The following is a 27,907-nucleotide window of genomic DNA, read 5'->3' as shown; positions in this document are numbered from 1 at the left end:
GGTTGGTTTTGACCGCAACCAAAAGATATTGCGACGCCTGGCCCAACTGTGAATTTCTGTCTTTAAAACATTCATAATCCTAATGAAACAGGTCTGTACAGGTGGTTCATTAGGTAATCCTAAGGAAACAGGGGTGTATTGCCTCAACATGCATATTAAATCAAAACTGAAAATTCAAAAGGGTGTAAAATGCCCAAAGATCTTGTGTCCATTTTATTCTGCGTCAATACGTGTCGTAAAAAAGAAACCTGAGCTAATCTTTGGAATATGGTAACAGGTAGTTTGGCGACATTTTGGTAAGGCGATAAAGGTTACTAGCTAGGACTTTAGCAGTGCACATGGATAAAGTAAAGAGTGTGCGCAATGCCATTTTTGTGCAATTCTGGGATTTTTTTTAAGTGAAAATATGTCGACGTGTACATGGATGATACCGCGTATGTTCAATTCTTAAAAACGCCGCAAGCAGTGGGCGATTCTGCACTTTCTCCCAATTTCGCACCTAATCTTCGTCATGATTAAGCACTTTTGTTCCGTAAAAGTTCTAGCATAAGCTTAATTCAGCTAACAGATTGTTGGAAAATAAAATGTTGAGTAAAAAAAAAAAAAAAAAAAAAAAGCATGCCTTTACTTCGTGAAAACAAAATGGCGTCCAAACAAAAACTAGCAAGTTGCTGTAGCAGGGTTGGTCGCCAAATTTTCGCCAAAAAATCGCCAAGTTACCATAATCCAAAGATTAACCGAAAACTGTTAGTAAGCAGAAAAAGAAAGAATCCATGATGTTTTAAAGAAATGAAGAGTTTATCGGTGGACTAGAATTCAAGGTCGGGAATATGTAATTTTTAATGAATAGCTTTTGAAATGGCATAAGAAACTGAAGAATAATACCCTTCTTTTTATTGACAACTGCTCACCTTATAACGTAAATGTCGCTCTTAAATGTAATAAAAGGATCATCCCCATGTGATCAAAGGCTTATTAGAACGATATTCATGTAGCTGTCTGGAATTTGGTTATGATATTATGAAAACAGCAACGTGTACTAAAACCTGAAGACGATGCAGGCGCAAACAGTATGTAATGTTATGTGTCTTTCATACTAGTTTACTTAAATTTAAAACAAATTCCCTTTTCAAATGCATTTTGTTTCCTGGATGAGAATTCATCTACGTACTAAATTTAATAAAGATTATACGGTCTTTGACTGTAGTTGAAATATATTTAATTTTTTGTTATTTTTTAAAGAGAACGGCTATTGATACTACATGTAGAATTATAAATTATTTTATGTTAATTAACCAATTATTACGATTTCAATCTTCACTATAACATATCCTTTCCGTAGATCTCACCATGATACAAATTAGATGGAAGAGTATTTAAATCGAGGGTTTTGAATTCCTTAGATATATAGAGATTTTGGTAAAATCCTAGTATACGGTGCAGCCTTGGCGCGATTTTGAAAATTTTCGCCAACATCCAAAAATTACCAAAAGAACATCTATGTATATATAGTGATAGTATACTATACACTATATACTACGTATAACTATATATATTCTTTGAATACCCGTTTGCTACTCATCGTATATGTCCCGTTTTTACTGCTCATCATAAAAGTCGCCAAAAGTAGCCAAATCCCGTGTGCACCGGATACTAGGATTAAACCGAGATTTTGACAGCGACGCCTGCAATTTACTTTGGTACTTATGTATTATCGCAACCAGGTCAAAATTCGCATAAATTGCGAAATTTGGCAACCCTACGTATTATACGTAGTTTTGTAAAAAGAGCATGTGGAGATTCACAAAATTTTCCTGCATTTTCGTGCAAATTTTTGTAATTTATGAGAAAATAGCAGTGTACATGGATAAAGTGAAGGGTGTGCGCAATGCCATTTTTGTGCAATTCTGGGATTTTTTTTAAGTAAAAATAAGTCGACGTGTACATGGTTATGGCGAATACGGTTTTTAGTCAGTGCTAAAAGCAATAGCCAAAAGATTTCCGCCGAAAAAATAATTCTGCAACTTATTCAAATTCGAAACCGAAAGGGTTTAATTGCTATTTTATATTTTAAAAGAAAATAATATAAAAAACTGTATTAAAAATTATCTGTAATTAATAAATGTACATTTTCTTTCTATTCATACATTTTTACTCAAACTTACAAATAGCGTCAAAACTTACGAATAATAGCGTCAACCTGGTTGCAATAATACGTAAGTACCTTTACCTTCTGTCGTCCAGCTCTATCCATTAAGATTATGTTCTTCGGCATTTTGCTAGCGGACATCAAAACGCCTCATTAAAGTTTTGAATCAGATTGGTAAGCCAAATTTGGGTAAGTCTCCGATTACAATACTTTTAAATTGAGCTTGAACTTTATTATTTTAAATACCCGCAAAGGGCGGAGTTTACTGTAAAAGTTGTGCTTTCTATTCATTCCAAGATTTACATAAAAGGTTTATTTAAAACCTTCTTAAAGCTTTGTTGTAATGTTTCGGACAAAGCAATAATTCGCGTGTTTAATTTAATGAAGTTTTGGACTTGAATTTGAATTAAGCCTCTACTTCATAAGCGGCCCACCAGCGGCCGAGCGGTAACGTCGCTGAACACTGGTAGTTCGGTCCAAATCCAGCGAACGGGCTGGCTGCATGGGTGTTTTCGTGGTTTTCCCCATGCGTAATGTGTATACGAGCCAGTTTCCCAGAAAAAAGTCCTCCATGAAGGCATCTCTCCCTTAAGGCAGATAGCCCTCGAGTGCTTTGCCGTAATCTAATAAACCAAACCCAAACTACTTCATAAGCTGCTTTACTTTTCCTTTCAACGGCATGCATTGGTATGTTTAATTAATTAACTGCGTCTAAAGATTGAAAGCGATGTGCTTCTATAGAGAGAGGTACTTTTCAGGAGGGCTTGTAAAGGTAATAAGTTCCTGTTCATGTAACAGATAGCTATGAATACAGCTATACATTAATGTAGTTAAGACACAATAACACGCCGAATAAATACTGATTCAGAAGTCAAACAACAAAAATCAGCGTTAATTCACAAAATTTTCACAGGACTAGTTTCGATGGTTTTACCGAACCATCATCTTCAGCTGCAAAACCGCAAATGAACAAGATAGGAAATAATGTTTAGATAAGATAAGAAAGCCTGGACAAGAATAAGCAAGTGGCGCCATCTGTTGGCGAAACCAGAACTAAAACATAATTTCTCTAAAAGCCGAAGGCAAATTTGGATTGGAATTAGGATCGTTAACTAGAACAGAAAGATTTTTATGAATGTGAAATGCCTCTAGAAAATCCAGTTCTCCAATGGAAGATGTTTTTTGAATAATTTTGGCAGCAGAAAAATTGAAAGTGTGATTTTCGGACCAACAATGTTGAGCAACAGAAGACTTCTGTGTTTCCTTTTTTCTAACATATGCCTCATGTTCTTTGACGCGAAATTTTAAGGCTCTCTTAGTTTGGCCAATGTAAATTAAACCGCACTGGCAAGGAATCCTATAAATACCCCAGGAATTCATATCCGGAATGGGGTCCTTGAGTATAGAAGTTGGAATTTTATTGATGGGAGAGTAAACAACCCGAAAGTTAAATTTCTGCAAAATATGTGCAACTTTATAGCTAATTGATGGAAAGAAGGGAATGACAACAGAATTTTTATAATCTCCTAAAATAAGAGTGTGGCTTTTAGTGTGTTGAGATGAGAATTTTTTAACTGCTTGATTAATAATGTTGGGTGAAAAGCCCCTGTCAATAGCTATTGCTTTTAAATAATTTAGTTCTTCATCAAGGGCTAGTTTGGAGGAGCAAACTTGAAGAGCACGGAAAACATAGGAATAAAATGAAGCTAACTTTTGTTTAGTCGGATGACATGATTTAAAGTGTGGTGGAAGGCAAACCGATGAAGGTTTACGGTAAACTGTAGTACTGAAGTTGGATGTGTTACGTGTGACCAGAATGTCGAGAAACGGAAGAGAATTGCAAGTCTCAAGTTCAAAAGTGAACTGAATAGCAGGATCAATAGAATTCATTGTTGAAAGAACTCTATTTAAATCATCTTTATTACCTTCAAACAGGGTAAAAGTATCGTCTACGTAGCGGAACCATGCCGGGAAGTTTAAAGTTTCAAACAATTTTGATTCATAATAATGCATGTAGATATCAGCCAGGATGGGACTGAGGGGACTTCCCATGGCTAATCCCTCAGTTTGCTTGTAATATTTATTTTGGAAAACAAAATGTGTTTGTTTCAAACAGAGTTGAGTGAGAGAAATTAGCTCATCAATTTCGATGCAAGAGAAATGAAATTCGCGAAGTCTGGTTTCTAGACATCTTAATACACCCTCCACTGGGACATTGGTGAATAATGATTTTACATCAAAAGAAACCATGAGTAAATTACGAGGAGAAATGTTTTTAACCTTTTTTACAAACTCTATTGAATTTTTTATGGTGTAAATGTTATTGTCTAATAGAGTGGAAAATCTAGAAACTAAATATTTAGCTAATGGATACGAGGCAGTACCTAAATTTGATACAATAGGGCGGAAAGGAATACCACTTTTATGAATTTTGGGAAGAGCATATAATCTGGCACAATTCGCAACAGATGGGATAAGCGAATGTTTTAAGTTGCTTGAAATGATTTGCGAAGATTTGATCGCAGTTTTTATTTTGGATAAGTCCGAAGGTGAAGGATCCGATCAAAGATCCTTCACCTTCGGACTTATCCAAAATAAAAACTGCGATCAAATCTTCGCAAATCATTTCAAGCAACTTAAAACATTCGCTTATCCCATCTGTTGCGAATTGTGCCAGATTATATGCTCTTCCCAAAATTCATAAAAGTGGTATTCCTTTCCGCCCTATTGTATCAAATTTAGGTACTGCCTCGTATCCATTAGCTAAATATTTAGTTTCTAGATTTTCCACTCTATTAGACAATAACATTTACACCATAAAAAATTCAATAGAGTTTGTAAAAAAGGTTAAAAACATTTCTCCTCGTAATTTACTCATGGTTTCTTTTGATGTAAAATCATTATTCACCAATGTCCCAGTGGAGGGTGTATTAAGATGTCTAGAAACCAGACTTCGCGAATTTCATTTCTCTTGCATCGAAATTGATGAGCTAATTTCTCTCACTCAACTCTGTTTGAAACAAACACATTTTGTTTTCCAAAATAAATATTACAAGCAAACTGAGGGATTAGCCATGGGAAGTCCCCTCAGTCCCATCCTGGCTGATATCTACATGCATTATTATGAATCAAAATTGTTTGAAACTTTAAACTTCCCGGCATGGTTCCGCTACGTAGACGATACTTTTACCCTGTTTGAAGGTAATAAAGATGATTTAAATAGAGTTCTTTCAACAATGAATTCTATTGATCCTGCTATTCAGTTCACTTTTGAACTTGAGACTTGCAATTCTCTTCCGTTTCTCGACATTCTGGTCACACGTAACACATCCAACTTCAGTACTACAGTTTACCGTAAACCTTCATCGGTTTGCCTTCCACCACACTTTAAATCATGTCATCCGACTAAACAAAAGTTAGCTTCATTTTATTCCTATGTTTTCCGTGCTCTTCAAGTTTGCTCCTCCAAACTAGCCCTTGATGAAGAACTAAATTATTTAAAAGCAATAGCTATTGACAGGGGCTTTTCACCCAACATTATTAATCAAGCAGTTAAAAAATTCTCATCTCAACACACTAAAAGCCACACTCTTATTTTAGGAGATTATAAAAATTCTGTTGTCATTCCCTTCTTTCCATCAATTAGCTATAAAGTTGCACATATTTTGCAGAAATTTAACTTTCGGGTTGTTTACTCTCCCATCAATAAAATTCCAACTTCTATACTCAAGGACCCCATTCCGGATATGAATTCCTGGGGTATTTATAGGATTCCTTGCCAGTGCGGTTTAATTTACATTGGCCAAACTAAGAGAGCCTTAAAATTTCGCGTCAAAGAACATGAGGCATATGTTAGAAAAAAGGAAACACAGAAGTCTTCTGTTGCTCAACATTGTTGGTCCGAAAATCACACTTTCAATTTTTCTGCTGCCAAAATTATTCAAAAAACATCTTCCATTGGAGAACTGGATTTTCTAGAGGCATTTCACATTCATAAAAATCTTTCTGTTCTAGTTAACGATCCTAATTCCAATCCAAATTTGCCTTCGGCTTTTAGAGAAATTATGTTTTAGTTCTGGTTTCGCCAACAGATGGCGCCACTTGCTTATTCTTGTCCAGGCTTTCTTATCTTATCTAAACATTATTTCCTATCTTGTTCATTTGCGGTTTTGCAGCTGAAGATGATGGTTCGGTAAAACCATCGAAACTAGTCCTGTGAAAATTTTGTGAATTAACGCTGATTTTTGTTGTTTGACTTCTGAATCAGTATTAATGTAGTTATCCACATCATAAACTACTACCACGATCGTAATTATTATCCATAAACTAGCATTTACACATTTTGTGAGAATACGACAAAAGCTTCCTGTAACTTCAGTGTTATTCAGGTCACTGTGTGAAATCCCAAAAACAGAATACGGAATTTCGACTATTTTAATAACTCGACTGCTGATGGGCCAGTATAAATTGGAACTAGCAGCTCTGCTTAGAATAATTGAAAATCTACAAAAGCATCCCTACCTTATCCAGATAGACCCCGTGTGCATAGTCAAATAAATTAATCCCATACAAAGAATCTCAATTTCCTGTGAAATTGAATCCAAGATAAGCTATGTTAATTAGAGAGCTTTAGCAGTTCACTTAAACGGAAACCGGTGGGGGAATTCGATATGGAACAGATACATGAACTGATTATTACTGGTGTTTGCACTCAAGAAGTCTCTGAAGAACCATGAGTAGGATAATGGGTGCTTTTTATCTTGAGTCAGAGTGGTAATATGATAGCTGCTCAATATCATTTCAGATCATATAGGGAAGAGGTGTCGGTAGTATGTACAGGGTCTCGTACTCTTCTTTTCTTACAGTCATTTGCTGTAGGAAACTTTCGTACAGTCTGATTTTACACTTTGCGAACACATTAGCGACCGAATGATAAGAGCGCTGAGCACTGGTAATTCGACTTAGGCTCAAGTCTCGGTGAATGGGCTGGCTGCATCGAAGTTTCACGGTTTTCTCCACGTGGATAACGTGGCAAGTTTCCTCTGTAATCCAAAGGCACCCCTTCAATCAGGCAAATAGATTTCGGGTATTTTTCCATAATTCAAATAATCCTTTCTTTGTCTGAACGTTCAACCCTTACGCGGGAAAGTTTCAGTGCGGTAATTTTCTTCATAAGACATCATACTTACTGGCCAGAGGAAAAATCTGATTTGAAGGTGAAGTGAGGGCGGCCACTTAATATTTACTCTAAGTAAGTAGCGGATAAAAGTATGCAGTATTTGCATTTTGAATATAAAAATTTGAGCTCGAAATACTTCCTCGAAAATTTCGTGGCATTGAGATTATTTTAACATTTGCAATTCTATGAAACTCTAAATTATTGAAAAAAATATTCATTATTTTTATAAATACATTTATAAATCATATCTAAATTCAGTTCATTATGTAAAAAAGTAAACAATTAATTCTCTGCTTTGTTTTGTTTAATCTGAAAATAAACATATGCTATTAAATTTTTGTTCTTTTATTTGTTTAGAAATGCAGGCATATAGCCCTCAAGTGCTTTGCCGGACTTAAATAAACAAGCAAACAAACTTGAAATGATTTTGTTTTAACATATTAATGACAAATAAGTAACAGTTAAATTTAGGGTTTTTTTTAAACATGTACTCTTTCTTCTGCAGGACTAATAAATGCATTTGATATACTTGTTCCTTATTTTTAATTTAAAAATCTAAACAAGTTTCGGGTTATTTCGAATGTGTAGGCTTTACATACCGCATACGGCTGTCTAAGCTTATTGACACAGCTCTGTTTTTCTTAGAAATTCCAAGAAAAACATTGCATGATTTTTTACACATTAAAAAGCTGAAAACAGTTCAAACCATAACATTTCAGTTGAGGAAGCTAGAAAACAGTATTACAAGCAAAAATGAAAGCTCTGCTTTGTTTTGCTTAATGTGATTTTTTAATGCATTATTACTTGAAAAGAGCTCAAGATACATCCATTAATTTAACTCTGAGAATTTCAAATTAAACGTTTTTATGAATCTAAGATTTTTTATGGATTTAACTTCAGAAGCATTCTCAGAAATATATTTTTACCATATCATTTTAATTGCATAATTCGAAAATCTATTTATTTACTTACGCTTTAAGAACAGTAGAAAAAAAATTATCAGCTTAAATATAAAATCTTCATGCAGCTTATTTTTCGCCCAACCGAAAATGAATTCATGCAGTGACTTTATTTAATTACATTCACATTAAAGAAAATATAACTTGTTTCTGATGAAATATTGGAGTAAGTTGTATGAATTCGAAACACATTTGGCGTCAGATTTGAATCAATGTTGAGTTTCGGTCGCCAAATTTTATGGAGTAGCAAGAAATTATGCCAAAGGAAAGAGCAACTAACTCTGTCACGAAAGAATTTAAAACATTCAATTCTAGCACAAAGACGATTCGCTGCGTTAATTTAGCCAATAAGAGTTGGAATTCAAAACTTAAATTTTATTTTAAATATGAATTACAAATTTGGAAGTGGCGAGTAAGTTCTAAACTTTTTTTTTTTTTTTGGAAAAAGGAATTAATAGTTTTCATTGGATTATTCTAAAAAGATTTTTAACTAGTTATGTTTTTATTATATTATTAATATCTCTTCGTTGATTTTTCTAAGTTACTAATAATTCTTATTTTAAGTTATTATGGATAGGTTAGATACTCTGATTTTTTTTTAATAAAAATTATCTTTTCCTTTTGGAATATTTTTAATCGTTTGTTTTTCTCTTAAGGTAATATTGAGTCATTGATTTCAATTTTTTCACCATTGACTATAACGTTTTCTTTCAGTATTTGCAAATAAACTTCGAATAATTATATTTTTAATTCACTTCTTCTTTTAAAATTATTATTTTATACGGTGATGTTTTATTAAAATAAAAGTTCTCCAAAGTAAATAAATAAATAAAATAGCTGTTAAAAATGAATGAGAAATTTGCTTACGTGTATAAATGTTAAGAATTTTGGACTTTGTGTTACCACTAACCCTCTCTAAGCAGGATTACGTAAATTCTTTTTAATTTTTTATTAATCAAAAGTAATTTTGCTACCTTGACTTTCCTTGAGTTTTTGAAGTTGTCAGCGCGGATAATCATGGGGAATCTTCCTTCTCGGAGACAAAATTAAAACTACTTGTACCTTTGCAGTAACATAATAGATTTATTTTACTTTTATTAAGTATAAATTAACAAGTTAATATTTAAAATCGAGGTATTCCATAATTTCAAAAATAATTGCTACAAACTGCAAAATATTCATAAACTATGTAAGAGAACAGAATAAATAAAATATTTTTTTTTATATTTGCATAGTTAATTATTTATACATATGAATTTGTTTCTTAAAAGTGGAAATTCTCTTTACAAATTTATATCCAGGTATCATTAAACTTCTTTGAAGTCACCAATAAATGGTTTTTAAAAAAATGGTATTTCTCTGTTTCGGAGCAACAAAAGGGAAAAAAATTAGGGATGAATTTTATACCCCCTTTGTGAACTAACTATAAAATTTAAAAGAAAATAAACATGTTAACTACCGATCTTGCTCCACATTCCGCCAACTGTGTTTCATTTCTTAGTTCTAACTATGCGCAGTTTTGGAGGGTTTTATTGCATTTCTCCAAAAATTACTTAATTGCAGTTATTTTCTTTCGGAACAGCGATAAATAATTTGTGGGATGACCTTCAGACTGATGTATGAGACTATAATTATAAACCATAATATCACATAATATATGAAAACTTTCTGAAAATAGTTATTTTATTTGTGAAAAAATTTAGAAGCATTCGATTTTAGGTTTATCAAAACTAAATTTCTGTTCAGATCGCGCTAAAAAGGAAAAGAGTTTAGTTTTTGTACCTTTTATTTTGCCTACTTCATTTTTTAAGATAAGATCTACCTACAAATTATATGAATACAGAGAGCTAAATCTTTTTCTATTGAGTTTCGCCGCTGTTACTAGAGTCATCGATATGTCACATCGATTCATGTCACATAGTACGTTCTTTATTCTCGAAGTGTAAATTGCATAAAGAACCTTCGTATGACTTCCTTTCCTATGACCTTGAGCAAGTTTGTCTATTCAGATTTTTTATTATTTTGTTGCAACAAACCAAAATCTTAAAATAAAGAACATAGAATTACATAAATAATAATCAGTTTTCGTAGTACGAAAAAAAATCTGTCATTAGTTTTAGCATTGGAAAATGAAACCGTATGGCTTAGAACGCAGAAACTGTAACTGAATCTGAAAAATATTAATAATAATAATAAAAAAAAAAAATCTGAAATGTTTCAGATTTTAAATTACGTCCAAAGGGGCGTTTTTTAACATTTTGTGTGTTACCTTTCTTTATTAAATATCATGTTCCTCGCACTTAAACCATAAGATCCAGTGCAACAGCAATATCGCAAAATAGTTTTAAAACGAGCATATCTTTAGAATTTCCGATACAGAGACTCACGCGCTGGAGATAAAAATGTTTTTTCTGCACAACGTTGCCATTGCTCGCTTTGAAATCCTTGAGTTTGTTAATCAAAAATTCGTCAAAGTTTTAAAAAATAGGAAATCGATCATAAAACAAATTTCAAATTTCAAATTTGGTCTTCCACATGCTCATATTCGTTGGAGGATTACGTTATTCAAAATTCGATGACTCTACGTACCGTTGTTTTATCACAATACGAGAAATATACATACATTTATGCAGATTTTTCATTATTTAATTTCTTCAAATATAATGCAGGACTCTAACATTTTGTGGCAACAGTTTGAAAAGTGAACCGACATTTATGAGTCCGACGCAAAATGCCAAAACGAAACTAATAGTCCTTCGGGATTCAAATCCCTTTGGACTAATGAAAAATAAAAAGTAAAAAAAAAGCACTATTTATAAACTTCATAGACAAGAACATTGCTTTGTATGCAGCTGTATATAGAGTTCCGTATTTTATATGAAGCAGTGATGAATATGAGGTCTTCTTTTAAAATTAAAAAAAATATCATTACTGTTTTTATCGATAGTGGGGAAATGCATGCATATTTTCATACTTTTTCCCACTAACACCGTATGGTTGAAAACCGGCGTTGGTGAACATGTTCCTCTCTCATGAATGCCCACAGTTTTTTTATATAAATAAATATAGCATATATAAAGCTTTAAAAATTAAGAACATAAATAATTTGAAAAATATATTCACAATGGCCTTTTCAATTTGCTATGCATGTAAGCTTGTATTAAATTTCTGTTACTATTCTATCTGCGAAACTGTTGATTCGAAAAACTATGATCTTAAAATAACCCTGCTTTAACAGCTAACAAATGCTCTAGCGCTTTAACAAATGGCTTTTCAATTTACTGTAACTAAGATCTTAAAGTAAATAGTTCTGATTATTCTAAGGCTTTCTAAGTATAATATCGTCAGCCCATAGCCTCAAAGCATTCCTTAAAATTGATCTTTTGTTGATCTCATACCCTTTTGTTGAATGACAGATAAATCAATAAAGAGTTAGAAATAAATTCCTCAGTCTGAATCTGAAAGGTATATCTTAAAGGAATTTTTGAAAACGCCAATGAATAACAAAAAGAAAAATCTGAAAGGTTTCAGATTTTAACGGTTGCCTAAAAGTATTTGCTAAGGTTTTTACGCTCTCGCTGAGCTCGGCTCGCAGTCTATTAGTCTGCTGTTACACGCATTCCTACTTACCTTGTTTTTTGTCTGTTTAGCTTTATTATTAAGCATCATTTTCCTTACGCCGTATACAATAAAACAGCTAAATAAGAAAAATTTAAAAAGAATAATAGCAGTTATACGTTTAGAATTCTCGCTGCAGCGTTCAGGGTTGGTATAACATTTTTTTTTTTTTTTTTTAGGCCAAAGAGCGTTATCCCAGGAGGGCTATTAATTTCGTTTTTGCATTTTGCGCTGAAAATTTTAAATACCTCTTCACTTTTCAAGCTGTTGCCACCAAATAAGAGCCCTGTATTATATTTAAAGAAATTAAATAATGAAGAATCTGCGTAAATGTATGTATGTTTCTCGCATTGTGATAAAACGGCGGTATCTAAAGCCATCAAATTTTGAATAACGTACGTCTCCACCCGAATATGGGCATCTGGAAGCCCAAATTTGGAATTTGTTTTATTATCTATTTTTTAAAACTTTAACCAATTTTTGATTAACAACGTCAACGATTTCAAAGCGAGCAATGGCAACAATGTACGGGAAAAAAAACTATATCTCTAGGCGTGAGACTGCGTATCGGAAATTCTCAAGATATGATCATTTTAAAATTATTTTGCGATATTGCTGTTGAACAGAATTTTATTGTTTAAGTGCGATTTACTGTTGAACAGAATTTTATGGTTTAAGTGTGAAGAACATATCTGCATATTTAATAAATAAAGGTAACCCTCAAAACATTAAAAAAACGCCATTTTGGGCGTAATGTAAAATCTGAAAGCTTTCAGGTTTTGTTTTTTCTTTAACCCAAAGGAGCGTTAGCTCAGAAGGGCTATTAATTTCGTTTTAGCATTTTGAGTCGATTCACTTTTCAAACTATTGCCACCAAATATTATCGCCCTGTGTTATATTTAAGGAAATTAAATAATGAAGAATCTGCATAAATGTATGTATGTTTCTCGCACTGTGATAAAACAACGGTATCTAGAGCAATCAAATTTTGAATAACGTAAATGTCCATCGAATATGGGCATCTGGAAGCCAAAATTTAGAATTTGTTTTATTTATCTATTTCATATTTTGTAAAGCATTTATGAGTTTCTGATTAAGAAAATTAAAAATTTCAAAGCGAGCAATGGCAACACTGTACGAAAAAAAAAAAAAAATAAAAATAAATAAATAAATCTCTAGCGAGCGAGGCTGTGTATCGTAAATTCTAAGGATATGCTAATTTTAAAATTATTTTGTAATATTGCTGTTGAATTGAATTTTATGGTTTAAGTGCGAAGAACATGATATTTAATAAATAAAGTTAACACAGAAAACGTTAAAAAAACGCCCTTTTGGATGTAATGTAAAATCTGAAAGTTTTCAAAATTTTTATTTGTCCTTCTCGTTTCCGTTCCTTCTAATGTTCAATTGTCCCTATCGCTGGTAGGACAGCTGACAATTACGTATACTCAGTGCCATAAAATTTCTTCCATAAAAAGAAAAGTTATTAAGCTAGGTTAGGTTATTTGATTAAAGCAAAGTAACACGAGGGCTATTTGCCTATAGGGAGAGATATCGTCGTGGAGGACTGTTTAAGGGAAACTGGCTCGTATCCACTTTACACATGGTGAAAACCACAAAAAAACAACCAAGCAGCCATCCCATTCCCCGGGATTCGATCCCAAGTCGGACTACCAGAGTTCAGCGACTTTACCATCGACCGCTTCTGAGCCCTTGAAAGAAAGACTTGAAGAACATGACTAAATTACTATTTTCATTGCTCGTTGTCTTTACATGATTTGTTGACTTGGGATTATCTTCAAAGACCCATACTTTTCTTTCTTGAGGTATAGGAACGCCCAAAAAAATTAATAAATAAATAAAAAATAAAAATAAAATAAAATAAAATCTGAAATGTTTCAGATTTTAAATTACGTCCAAAGGGGCGTTTTTTAACATTTTGTGTGTTACCTTTCTTTATTAAATATCATGTTCCTCGCACTTAAACCATAAGATCCAGTGCAACAGCAATATCGCAAAATAGTTTTAAAACGAGCATATCTTTAGAATTTCCGATACAGAGACTCACGCGCTGGAGATATAAATGTTTTTTCTGCACAACGTTGCCATTGCTCGCTTTGAAATCCTTGAGTTTGTTAATCAAAAATTCGTCAAAGTTTTAAAAAATAGGAAATCGATCATAAAACAAATTCCAAATTTCAAATTTGGTCTTCCACATGCTCATATTCGTTGGAGGATTATGTTATTCAAAATTCGATTGTTCTATGTACCGTTGTTTTATCACAATACGAGAAATATACATACATTTATGCAGATTTTTCATTATTTAATTTCTTCAAATATAATGCAGGACTCTAACATTTTGTGGCAACAGTTTGAAAAGTGAACCGACATTTATGAGTCCGACGCAAAATGCCAAAACGAAAGCAATTGTCCTTCGGAACTCAAATCCCTTTGGACTAAAAAAAGTATGCACGTTTCCATCCCTAACAAAGATTTTAGAAAATAAAGCTGTGTCCACCGTCATTAGGTATTTTTAAGGTTTCTTTACTGATTTTGACATGCTCTCTATTTTGATGTTCTCTTAATTTATAGGGGACTCAACAATAAACTAATTTTTTCATATGAAGTTCTACAAAAATAATTTTATGTGCAGCTGCAGATAAAATGTTAAATTACTTCTGTTAAATTTGATAAGTAGAGCGGCTATCATTGATTAACATTTTGCATATGGCGAACACACTTTTGGAACTACAACTGACTAAAGACCTTCGTGTGTGTGTTATCCATCCAGGAAATCTTTCGACGTCTACGAACTCTTTAAACTACCCGAATACCTTGGGATGAGATGAAGCTTCATTTTCACATATTTAACTGTAGATGCTTAGAGCATCCTTCTTGATTTAGCCCCACTTAAAAATCATGGGAAATAATATCGCGATAATTCTCTAGCGTGAGCTTCTTTCAAAATTTATTCTATGGTAAATAAATTGCAGTTATTACCACAAATTATCGTCTGCGGAATAAAAGAATTCATATTTACACGTGTAACAAGCAATTTTCTTTTAGCACACATTGACTGCTCCTGTCTCAAAAATTTCAGACTTACCTACGTATTAATGTGCTTATGCCTGTACTCAGTAAGTTATTTTCAAGCCATGTTATGATCTCCTAAAATGCAACTGAGGTCTTAATAATTTAAGAAGCTAAAATGGGCAGCCAAAAAAGAAGTTATTATATAACTTCTTTTTTGGCTGCCCATTTCTGATTTCAAGATATTTAATATTACAAATATAATATTAAATATCTTGGAAAATTAAAAAAAAATATGTTCTATTTACTATATTTCCTTTTTTACTTCCTTGTACAAAGTAAACGAAGTACTGTAATCACAAAAAATTCCAGATATTATATTTCAACGGATTCAAATATCCATTTTGACGGCTATTGAATGCAATTTAACGATGTTTTTGGGTGACATCTGTACGTAAGGACAGAATATAGGACTCTTTTTTCCGCAGAGGAATTATAAAACTGATTTAATATGGATTCAGAAGAGATCTTTTTGTGGCGTCTATACGTACGTACGTACGCATGTATGTGTGCATCTCGCATAACTCAAAAACAAGTAGCCTCAGAAGGTTGAAATTTTGCATATAGGACTGTTATAACATGCAGTTGTGCGTCTCCGTTTTTGGTTGCAGTCGGCCGCACCAAAAGTATATATATATATATACCCACTCTATTATCCGGCTCCTCGAGCTCAGTTTTATTATTATTATTATTATTATTATTATTATTATTATATGTGGGTAAATTGCGCATTTTTTGCTTTAAAAATGATTGAATTATCTTCCGGTTAAGGTTCTTATTTTTCGGTTTAGGCTTTTATGCCTTTAGTTAATCTGTATGCGGTAGTTGTAGAATTATCAATAATTTAAGTTGTTTAAGTGCGGCTGAGCCTAATTTTTGGTACCATAGCAGCCATATTTGTTTACACTTGAAACTTAGTATTATAGTGATGCACTTAAAGTGTCGTTTTGCCGAGTGGGACCAACATCAAACTCATTTTTGTGGACCAAAAAAATCTGCCTTGTTGCCTGCTGGCCGAATTGCTTGTTTTTACGTAGAAACTCTAATTTTAATTTCAAAAATTGTTTTTTTAATTGTTTTAACTGTACTTGGTGGTTTTTTTTTATTTTTCAATTTTTAGTGATGATATTTTGAGGTTTTATGTATTTTTACCTTGTCGCGAACTGAGAAGAGAATTAATTGAATGAGGAATATATCTCTAGCGAAATTCGAGGAAATAAGTGTTTCGTTATTAGCATCAAATATTGCCACCAGTCTGTCTCGGACAGCGGAGAATGTTTACGAGTAGCGCATGCGCATTAGGTAAGCGGCGCTGAATTGTCTGTAAGAAACTGTTTCTTTTTTATTTGTCTAATTTCTTTTATACATCGTTTTAGATTTATTGTAGTATTTGAAACTAAAATAAATAAATAAATAAATAAAATATAAAAATATATTTAACTTACTACGAGATTATTTATGTGAAAGAAAAAGTTTTGTAATATACAACAATAAGATTGTAGAGTCCAGGTGGGCTAACTTCTATCTGTATACTGGAGTAGCAGGAAACTACACAGAAGAAGGGTTCAAACCCTTTAATTAACTCTTTAAAATTTACAATGCTTCAACTCGACGCTAATAACTTCGCCTCTACTTGGGCGGTAAGTGAAAGTCAAATAATTGAAATTAAAAGTTGAAATGCTTAACAAGTGATAAACTAGCCTACAAACTTCAAGCCCCTTCTAAGTTAGTGGAAGCAAAGCAATGCAATTAAGCCACTTGAATCAGCATTAAGTAAGCGTACCTAAGGCAGAGACGGCAGTAAGAGCCCAACTCTCTCTTTCCCCTACCGAAACTCAGCTTTTAACTACAGTAAGACCCCGCTTAACGCGGGGGATACGTTCCTTCGAAGTAGAGCGTAATGCGAAACAGCGCTAAGCGAGGCTATCTTAACATGTAAATAATGGGGTTAGGGGAAGACGGATAAAAAATGGTTAGGCATTAAATTTAATAATGTTTTTTTAATAAAAATAAAATCAAACATTTATTTCTTACAAAAATAAAAACAATATAAACGCATATACTTTTAAAAACAAATAAAATTCTCAGTCAGATCATTCAGTCTATTCTGGGTTTCCAATTTTCTGCCTTTTTGTCAAGAAGGCATTATGATAGATTGGCTTAATGGCATATTGCGTTCAATTTCGTCGTCAATCCATATAGACAGTCGTTTTTCCATTTCCTCTATAATGTTATTTCTAGAACGGGTAATTCTAGTTGCAGAGCTTGACGTAGTTGCAGTTGCCGATGACAGTATTTTTTCTTTATTCTTAAGAATTGTCCTTATTGTTGAAGTTGCCAAAATCAAATGCAGCACTAATTTGAGATTGACGTTGACCAGAATCTAATCTTCTAATCACTTGCATTTGAGTTTCCAGTGAAATGCTTTTTCTGGTTGCTTTCTTTTCTTGTGTTTTACTCGTATTATCACCCATGATAAAAACTAAAGATCATACATACTATTTGTCACTGTATTATTAATCGTTATAGTATTATATATCAAATTTACAATAATGTCAACAAATGTTGTTTCAAATAATAAAAAGCAAGAAACACAACTACACTGTTTCGGATATGTTATTTGGAAACCTAGCGCTGCGCACAATTTCGGAGAATCCCCGGGTTGAAATAAAAGAGCGCTAAACCGAAACAGCGCTAAACGAAACAGCGTTAAGCGGGGTCTTACTGTACTTCCTTCAACATAGAAGATTTACATTCGTTCACGCTCTACAACATTTAACTATTCTGGCACTGAAAATTAAGGAAACGAAGGCTTATAGGAAAGTTTCAAATAAAAATTTAAATTATTAGTTAAAATAAATATAAATCCTTACAAGATAATAGAATATACTCAACAAAGAGGTTGTCCACGGAGTTCCTGCCTTAGTGCTGACCTTTGGAACCTTACTTTTAACTGAATAACATATTTCAAATGGCCAAACCATACACAAAGTGTTGTTTTTGCTGGCCACGCAGCTTTTCTGATCACTGGTAGAACAAGAAATATTCTGGAAAATAATGTAAATGAAACTCATTTTTTTTAAATTGAATGCAATAAATTGAAACCGAGAATAAGTGAAGAAAAATCAAAACTATAATTTTCCATAAAAAAATCCCTCGTCGGTACTTTTCCGCTTTGCCGGCGCAAGAGATAAAGTCGCCAGTCATGGTACAACCGATGCCAAACGAAATATCCTCGCTGGTAACCTTTTACTTTAACTTTTACATTTTCAAAACAAGTCGCAGCCATTTCTTATCAGATTGATTGTTTCTTTCAATACTGGCATACAATTACATAGAATTTTTACAAGATAGTTCAATTTTATGCCCAAAGGCCATTCGCGGGCGGTAATTAAGTCAATTAGGATGCAATCACACCGCTCACCCGATGCCGAAAATATAGAAAAGGAAAAGTCAAGGGTTGAATTCATCAATTCTAATGAGAATGCACTAGCGAAATAAAGCACTGCGGTTTTACATAATTTCTGAGTAAGCTAAATAATTCTTGCATTTAAACTTGTATTCCAAATTAAGATTTAACTTGAAATTAATGTAGATAATTACTGAGAGAATTCGAGTTTTGTAGCGTAGTTTACGTGAGATGAGATCACTTGGGGTCACGTGATACGAACCGGCGAATCAGGACGTTGAACCATGAAAGCATAGTAAATTCTTAAATTAATGTCTTTTTACAAATTTATTGCTTTTATTTATTGGCTTTTTTACAAAATTTTAAACGACATTAAAATGTTTATACCTTCAAAATAAAAAATTCTTAGAACTGACATTTGTCAACACTTTTTATGTGTATACTATGTGTTTTCGCCAATAAAGTCTGCTTGGCGAGATTTGCGCCGGCGAAAAGGAAAAGTACCCACTTGTCTACTAAAACTTTCAATAGAAAATAACAGATTAAAAGTAGTTCCAAAACTTAAATTCCTAGGCATAATCATTGACAAAAACCTCAACTGGATTGAGCATCTCAAATATATCAGAATTAAAACACAAAATAGCAAACAACTTACGTTATGTCCAAGGACTAAATTGGAGACTAAATCTTCATACTCAAAAAATATTTGTTCGATACAGTAATAACAAAAATAGTCTTATATGGTGCAGAAATTTGGTCGCAACCTATGACTGTTCGGAAACAAAAACAACTGCAAGAAATACAACGTCACTTCCTACTCAGGATTACAAAATGTAATAAAACAACAGCAAATGCTGCCCTATGCGTACTTTCAGGAATAGCACCTCTTCATATATTAGCGGTAACTGAACATGCAAAAGCCACGGTCCTCAAATTAAAAAAATCCTGCATATTACATGATAAAATATTTAATCCAAACAATTTTGAAACTTCAATCAACCCCTACAGAAGACATCCTGCCTCTAATGCTAAAATATATAGCACAATAAAACCTCCAGCCAGTCATATATCTCCACCAATAATATATACAGATGGATCGAAAATGGACTTAGGAGTTGGCTGTGCATGTATAATACAAATAGATCAAATCCAGAAAATAACTCTTCAAAATCGACTCGCCAAGGAAAATAGTATCTTCCAAGCAGAACTACACGCAATTCGAATGGCAAATAATTCGAATGGCAATCGAATAACAATTTACAAAAAATCAATATTTTCTCAGATAGTCAATCAGTAATATTAGCTCTACAAAATCCCAAACATACATCTGAAATAATTCAAGATATTTTTAATAAAATTATCCAATATCCTCAAATATCACTAAACATTTATTGGATAAAGGCTCACGTCGGAGCTCTTGGTAACGAAGAAGCCGATTCAGCAACCAAATCAGCTACTACCAACAATAATATCCCTTCAAGAAAAATCTCTTCGCCGAAATCATATCTCAAGAAATATCTACATAAAAATCAGCTTCCAAATGTGGGAAGAAGAATGGACAACGATAAATACAGGAAAACAATTACATCAAATAGCACCTCATGTAAATGATACACGTACAATGGTCGTTATATAAACCGCTTTTTAACTGAACATGGGCCATTTCCCACATACTTCTTCAGAATAAACATCTCAAACTCTGAGCAATGTGTAGGTGGGAATAAAGGTGATCTAATCCATTATGGGTTAATCTTTGAATTATGGTAACTTGAAGATTTTTTGGCGAAAATTTGGCGACCAACCCTGCTACAGCAACCTGCTAGTTTTTGCTTTGACGCCATTTTGTTTTCACGAAGTAAAGGTTTTTTTTTTTTTTTTTTTTTTTTACTCAACATTTTTTTCCAACAATCTGCTAGCCGAATTACGCTTATGCTAGAACTTTTATGGAACAAAAGTGCTTAATCATGACGAAGATTAGGTGCGAAATTGGGAGAAAGCGCAGAATCGCAAACTGCTTGCCGCGTTTTTAAGAATTGCACATACACGGTATCATCCATGTACAAGTCGACCTATTTTCACTTAAAAAAAACATCTCAGAATTGCACAAAAATGGCATTGCGCCCACTCTTGACTTTATTCATGTACACTACTAAACTCCTAACTAGTAACCTTTATCGCCTTACCAAAATGTCTCCAAACTACCTGTTATCATATTCCAAAGATTAGCCCCATTATGTTACCCAATGTCCATTAACAAAGTCAGCTCATATTAAATTGCCTAATTCAAATAGCAATGCCTTCCTTCGTTTTGCAATTAACAACAAACATTTAAAAAATAAAATAGAAAATGCAATCAAATATCTATTTTCAACAGGCAAAAATTTATTTGAGCACTAACGTAATTAATGTCAAAATTCATTTTTGAAGCTGGAACTCATCCAAAATTACATAATTATCTTAAAAACAAATCCATGCAATAATAATGATATAGTAAAAAAGGGGAAAGAAAACGAAGACGGTACGGATTCATATAATAAACTTTATCTCAAGGAACTATTATAATTATGACTGTTGGCCTACTATTATTATACCTATTATAATTATATCTAATAGCTATGATATCAATCATAATGTCAATATATTATTATGTACTATTTTAAATAATTTTAAAAATAAACCAAAGTGTAGTGGGACATACCTACATTACTTATAGTAAACATTGGGTGTCCCACTACACTTCCACCTGAACCTGTAGTATTTGAATAGAACCTGTGGCAACGATTAGATAATTCTTCAGATGATATAATTTTTGTGCATTCCGAATTATAAAATGAATGAGATGTAAAGCTGTTAAGTGAGCCTAGTGCCAGAGTGTCGCTATGGGAAATAAATATAGTGAATTTTAAAGAGTGCATTTATTCTATTGTGGTTTATGCGCTATCGACGAAGCAGATTTAATTCAATTCAGTAAGTTTAAATGAAATACAGGAAAAATGTGTATAATTTAATATTTCGTACAAGGAGTCATGTGGTGTACTCATCAGATTTTTTTTAAATCATGAGGTATAATATACAGGGTTTTCAGAATAAATTTGACATATTTATAATTGACTATATTTTCCCGTAGGTTGGAGTATTGACACACACTACTCGTCATTTAAAAGTTTGGACCCTTCTTCATTCATATACAAGATGTAAGAAAGAATGGATGACTGGAACCCACCTAAATCACGGAAGAGAATAAGTTGCATCATGATGATTCGTGCCGGCCATCAAAATAAGGATATTATGACTGCTACCCAATGCTCCCTGAACACAGTAAAAACAATCAGGTATGAACTAGAGACTTGCAATTGTGACTACGAGGATGTAGCAAGACGAAAGATCCCTAGCAGACGATCTGATTGCTTTCGTACAGCAGAATTCCTCGCAAATCTGCAAGAACAGGTGTTGAAGAACCCTGGCATTGGAATTCGGGCTTTGTCACGTGAAATGAATGTTGCAGCCTCTACTATGAAGCTTGCACCCAATGAAGACCTTCGCTACTACTCATGCAAGCGGATTTTCTTTCCCCCCCCCCGGGGGTCGACATAGAGAACTCTGCGAAGCTACTGGCTAGGATCTGTACCTAGGCAGTCTCGGCCACGGGGGTATAAAATTCATGAACTTGGTGGTTCTGAAGGCTCTGGGAAAGGTCACTTATTGGCCGGCCTCGGAGTCTGGCACGTCCTAGCGCGGCGTGGTACTAGTAGCCCGGGGGTTTTCCCCCGGGTTCGCTGGGTAATGTCCCGCTGTGACGGGTTCGCCCAAGCGACTGGTAGGAGCATTAGACGACCGGTGCTGCCTGGTGTCTTATCCAGGTGGTGCGCTGCTCCCTTGGAGGGTAATAGTGGAGGTTGAACCTCCACGACGTGCCCAAAGGGGAAGTGGACCTGTTATGTGATTGAGTTACACGGGGCAGGGAAGCCAATATTGTTGTTGTTGTTTCCTTACGAAACTGTCAAATTTATCCCGAACACCCTGTATAAAGTATGTACATAATTAAAAACTAAGACTAGGCCTGGCAGTTTTCCTTTGTCCGTTTGCAGTTCCTAAATTCTACCACTCGATGTGTCCCTAATTTTGTCGCATAGCCAAGCGCACCAATTGCACCTGCTCTAGTGCTGGCTCTGAGTGAGGTTGCTATATCATTTATGAATAACAGTATTATTATTAATATTATTATTTTTCGTTTCAGAGATACAGAAGCGGAGGATGAGGTAACAAAGAAATCAGAAAAACAAAAGGCATCCGAAAGTGGTGGTAAAATTATTTGGAGAGGCGCGAACTCCATGATGACATTATTTTTCATAATGGCATCTGGAGTACAGGTAGGCTTTAGGAATTCTTTTACTTATTGAAGACCGACAAATATTTCTGTGTTACATTTATCATTAAAATATCAAATTTGTATTCTGCCTGATAAAGTTAATTAATTCTGAGCCACAGAAAGTACTGCCATAACCTTTTCTGTTACACGAACATATAAACGAAGCTCAATAAATGCGGCATCCTCTTTGAAAACGTTTATTATTAATCTCTTAATTATAAAATAACATTAGGTAACTTTTTACGCTTAAAATACTTAAAAAGATAATAAATTTTTCTTGCAAGATAGTTTACAAATTAGAAAGGAAAAATAGGTTGCCATATATTAAGAAGTTCGCCAAGTGAATTATTCTTGGCGCAAGCAGAAGAAAATGCGCCAAGATATATTTTTTTAATTTCTTCATAAATTTCGCACTAAATTTTACAAAATTTAATATTTATGCATAATGTGAGTCGTGGAATCGAAATATGGAAAAAAATTGGCATGACATTTCAGAAAAAGTCCGATATTGCGTCAAAATACCTATATTAGAATAATGCTGTATATAAATCTAATATATATCCTAAATCGCGCTTTCGAGACATGAAAAACGCAAGCTGAATTTTGTCAATCGGCCCAGTAGAATGGGAGATATAGAACTGTCCTTTTTTATTATTATTATTATTTGGGCGAAGTGTATCTCCTGAGCATTTATAATATAAACAGATTTACTGGAATTTTCCACTTCTAATCTTAACATTTCGTAAAATCTCATAAAGAATTTATTTTAAAAATTGAGTTTTTTCCATTTTAAAGGAAAGGTTTTTCAATATTTTGTCTAACTTTATTGACTTCGTACTGTATATGAGCGTATATATTATTTCTTTTCAGTTCAACGATCCAGATCCATTTTTGTGGGTGGTAAGTAAAATTATTTCAAAAAATTCGATAAAACTATAAGAAAGAATGTTTTAAAATTAATCTTTATAGTCTAAAAGAATAGTAAATTTATTATTTTAAATGATAAATAATCCGTTTCACACAATAAATTTCTAAAATGAATTTAAAAGTTCCGTAAACTAAAATATTTTTTCGATTTGTACATATTTATTAAAGCTTTTCAAGTAATTTTGTATTTAACAGCCTCTATATGGAACGGCAGCCATCTTGACGGCTTGTATAGCTATCAGACCTAATCTTAGTGGTAAGATGATCTATTAATATCTTTTTAATTATGTACTTTTCCGGGAAATAAACACGTAGGGAAAATAAATTTACTGGAATCAGATCTATGTTTTAAGTAGACATATTCTCAAAGGAAGTACGTGTTACGCATTTTTTTTACTTATGAGCTGCATATTGTAGCTTGGCGTTAGAAACTTATGCTTATTCAGAAGTTGTTAAAGATTAAACGTATTATTGTACGAACTCAATTAACTCATTATCCTTCAGCTTAGTTGCATAATATTCAATTTCATTTACCGAATTTACTCAAGAATAAAACTTTTCTTACAATTTAGGATAAATTTTAAGAAATTAAATGTAGTTGAATATTTGATTAGCACATAGTTCTATTTATGATTCATATGGGTACTTACGTATTAATGCCACCGCAGCAGAAGTTGCGCGGATGCGCCAATACCATCCAATACAATAAGAACAATCTTGTTGTTCGCACGCAGTTATCTTTTGGATTCGTTTTTGCCTTGTTGTTTGCTGATTTTTGACACCATTTTTTAGTGCTACGAAAATGCGTCTTTGGGATTTGCCAAACACAGAAGAAGATTCAATTTTATTTTTTCGGGAGCAAAATATTTTACCAAAAAAAAAAAAAAAAAAAAAAAAAAAAACGAAAATGTACCAACTGCCATGATATGAAACTTTATTTTGGTAAACGTACGTTTTGGAAATGTAATTTGAGACAGTGTGATCAGCAAGTGGGATTTAGAAAAGACAACTGGTTTGAAGAAAGCAGAATTCCATTTTGTTTAGCTTTGAGATTCATATACTGCTGGTGCGAGGTGTTGACGTCGATTAAATTTTGTGAAAAGCAACTTGATTTATTGATTGGATAAAACTGTTATAGATTGGAACAATTACATGCGTGAATTATGTGTCTTGGCTACGGAGAATAAACCAAACAACAAGATAGGTGGACCAGACTGCATTGTGGAAATTGATAAAAGTTTGTTTACTAAGCATAAAAATAATTTTGGTCGAGTATTATCCGAACAGTGGGTGTTTGGTGGTATATGTAGAGAAATAAAAGATTCGTTTGTTGTTTTTGTCCCTAATAGAATTGGCTCTACCCTTCTTAATAAAATTATTGAAAACATTGCAGATGGTAGCAGAATTTATTCTGACAGTTGAAAAGGTTACCAAGCAAATAGAATAGAAAAAGAAGGATTCCAACATGCTAAAGTTAATCATAAATACAATTTGATTGATCCTAATACAGGAGTTCATACACAAACCGTTGAGAGAATGTGGAGCAGTGCTAAATGGAGGAACAAGAGACATAGGGGGACAGCGAGACATCATTTAGAATCTTATTTAGCAGAGTTCATATGGCGATAGCATCAGGTCAAAGAAAATAGAGACTATTTTGAATCTATGTTAAACTCTATATCGGCCCATTTTCCACAGAAATTCGATTGACTAATTTGATTTTTGAAAGTATTTTGATTTTAAATAAAGTATTTTAATTTATGATTTGTCGCAAAAACATTAGGTGTAGATAGGCGGCACTTAAAAACCGCCAAATCTGCAGCTGCGGTGTCGTTAATACGCAAGTACCTTCATATGTTTCTGATTAGAGTGAAAGACAAAGTACATAATTAAATACAATATATTACTATGATACAGAAAACAAATAAGGAAAAACTAATAATGCATTTGTTACCCATTTGTTTTCAAGCATACCAACAACCAGTATAGTGGATGCAGGCTTAAAATGAAATCTCTTAACTAGACGTAGCTACTGTAATTAGTGATAGTTATGCCGTTTATATATACAGTAATTAACCTGTGCGAGTTATTTAGTATTTAAATACTGTAATTATTTTGTATAGGGTGATAACTGAATTCCATCCCTCTTTCTGCAATTTTATTTGTCAAAATAGCCGATAATCGGACATTACTAATTATAGAACAAAAATATAGCAAATATAGGTGTCTGATTTTCGAATAAATATATTATTTACTTCATTATTTATGTCTTATATGCTTAATATATAATGATTGCTTATGCTACTTTTTATTTAAATTAACAACACTACCTGTGCTTTAAACATTTACGTGTAATTTGTTTGTAATTATTTAATTTACAGAGTGTAATTTATGTAAATTATTATTTTGATTGTGCGTAAAATTAGGTCATAAACGGTGGCGTTTTCTGTACTGGTTGCATGCCGTGTTTTGCTTAGGCATGTTCTGCTATGCTTTTGTGGAACTGGTGATAGCTGCAGTAAACCCGGAATCTGATGGTTCACTCAATCCTCTCACTTATGAGGAAGGAAGGTCAGTTAAAACAGTTTTCATGCTAAATCCTATTCTCCTTCATAATAATGCAAAATTTTTGTACTAGAAAGAAATAAAGAATAATTTTTATTTTTCTGAAATCTGAATAAAAATACGCGTTGATAAATTTCTTTTCTTGATTAATCATTTATTATTGCTTATAAAATAGTTAGATTTGGAATAATAGACAATTACTTTTATATGATTAGATCGTGCTAGTAGTTGCTGCGCAGAATTCTTCCTTCTTGTACCCCTAGTAGTATTTTGTGTCGCAAAACATTTTCGAAAAATAAGCATACTTAGTTTTAAATCCTTGTATTGTGTTTCATAGAAAATCAATCTTCATAGTTCTAGGTATTCTAATATTCTATAGAAATTGACATTCTATAAAAAAAAACTAATGCTACTTACGTAAAATAAGAAAAAAATGTTATTATGAGGTAGTATATGTATAAAAGAGGTGCATTTTCCAAAACTAAAAAGGTTATTTTGAAAAAACAATGAGAGTGCCATCAAACAAACTTTTATTCAAAATATGTAAAGAAAAATTGAAGTTGTAAACGTAAAAAACGAAATTTGTGCCTCTTATACTAAAGAAAGCAATCCGTGAAAAGTATGACATGTTTAGAATTATGGTATGACTATACTAAATGTATGAGTCGTGTGCTGGGAAGTAGAAAATATATTACCATTACTCACTGCTGCTCTCTCTCTCTCACGCACTGACTCACCAACCGCCGAGGGTAAAAATTGCTGAACTGTGATGGTTTCGACTTGGGTTCGTTTCCAGACGAGCAGACTGACTGCATGGGCGTCTTTCCCATTTGTGACGTGAACACTACCTAGTTTTCCTTCGGAAATCCTCCATGAAGGCATACATCCCCTTAGGCAGATAGCCCTAGTGTGCTTTGCCATAATCAAGTAAACCAAACCCAAACGTAACTCTTTCACACACTAAACTCTACTTCTGTGCTGTTTGCAGTTCCCCCCCCCGCGTCTAGCTTGCAAATCTGCAAGCTGTATACCGGCTATCTTCATTTGATTGCTTCGTGTAGCGATGCAGGGACAGAAATGCCAGTGTGAGTCCTGGAGACAAAATATATAAAATACAAATTTTTCTCATAAACTGGAAGATTATATACGCAATATTTTCAACCATTTGCTTTGCATTAAACTAAACTCTACTTGCATATCGGCGTCTTTTTTAAACAGTACAGGCTATTACACAGGTTAAAACACTGAACAGAATTTAAAATTTCTCAGAGCAGCTTCTGGGAAACTCTTGAGATACAGCCATCTGTTGAAAAATGATTGTTGCTTTCTTTGCCTCAATCAACAGAAATATGACGTGGAAGGAAACAGAACATCGGTTTGATACCTGCAAAGGAACAAGAGGAACTCACACCGAAATTTATTAATTATATGGCAAAAATAAATAAATAAAAAAATCTGAAAGATTTCAGATTTTAAATTTTTTAAATTATGTCCAAAGGGGTGTTTTTTTAACATTGTGTCTGTTACCTTTATTTATTAAATATCACGTTCTTCGCACTTAAACCATAAAATTCAATTCAAGAGCAATATCGCAAAATAGTTTTAAATTGAGCATACTATCTTTAGAATTTCCGATACT

The 27,907-nt window shown here is 33.1% G+C and overlaps 1 protein-coding gene across 5 annotated transcripts in view; it reads left to right on the top strand.

Annotated features, from left to right (window-relative positions):
* Positions 1-27,907, top strand: part of LOC118189512 (transmembrane protein 220-like) — a 56,462-nt gene that overhangs the window by 7,399 nt on the left and 21,156 nt on the right. For 3 of the 5 annotated variants that reach the window (XR_004758285.2, XM_035360132.2, XM_035360135.2), the window contains exons 2-5: positions 22,645-22,777; positions 23,647-23,676; positions 23,899-23,959; positions 26,130-26,274. Coding sequence is in view for 4 of the 5 variants with exons in the window: in XM_035360132.2 (XP_035216023.1) it covers positions 22,645-22,777; positions 23,647-23,676; positions 23,899-23,959; positions 26,130-26,274 (369 nt within the window). In the remaining variant the exon portion in view is untranslated. Of the gene's footprint in view, positions 1-8,563; positions 8,700-22,644; positions 22,778-23,646; positions 23,677-23,898; positions 23,960-26,129; positions 26,275-27,907 lie in introns of those variants that run through there. The other 2 variants (XM_035360134.2, XM_035360133.2) reach the window with 2 other exon arrangements.

The sequence above is a fragment of the Stegodyphus dumicola genome, chromosome 6 (genome assembly GCF_044657685.1).
Source record: "Stegodyphus dumicola isolate Sdum_Otavi_A_Nest chromosome 6, ASM4465768v1".
NCBI lineage: Eukaryota > Metazoa > Arthropoda > Arachnida > Araneae > Eresidae > Stegodyphus > Stegodyphus dumicola.
This window is presented reverse-complemented; position numbering and strand designations above follow the sequence as displayed.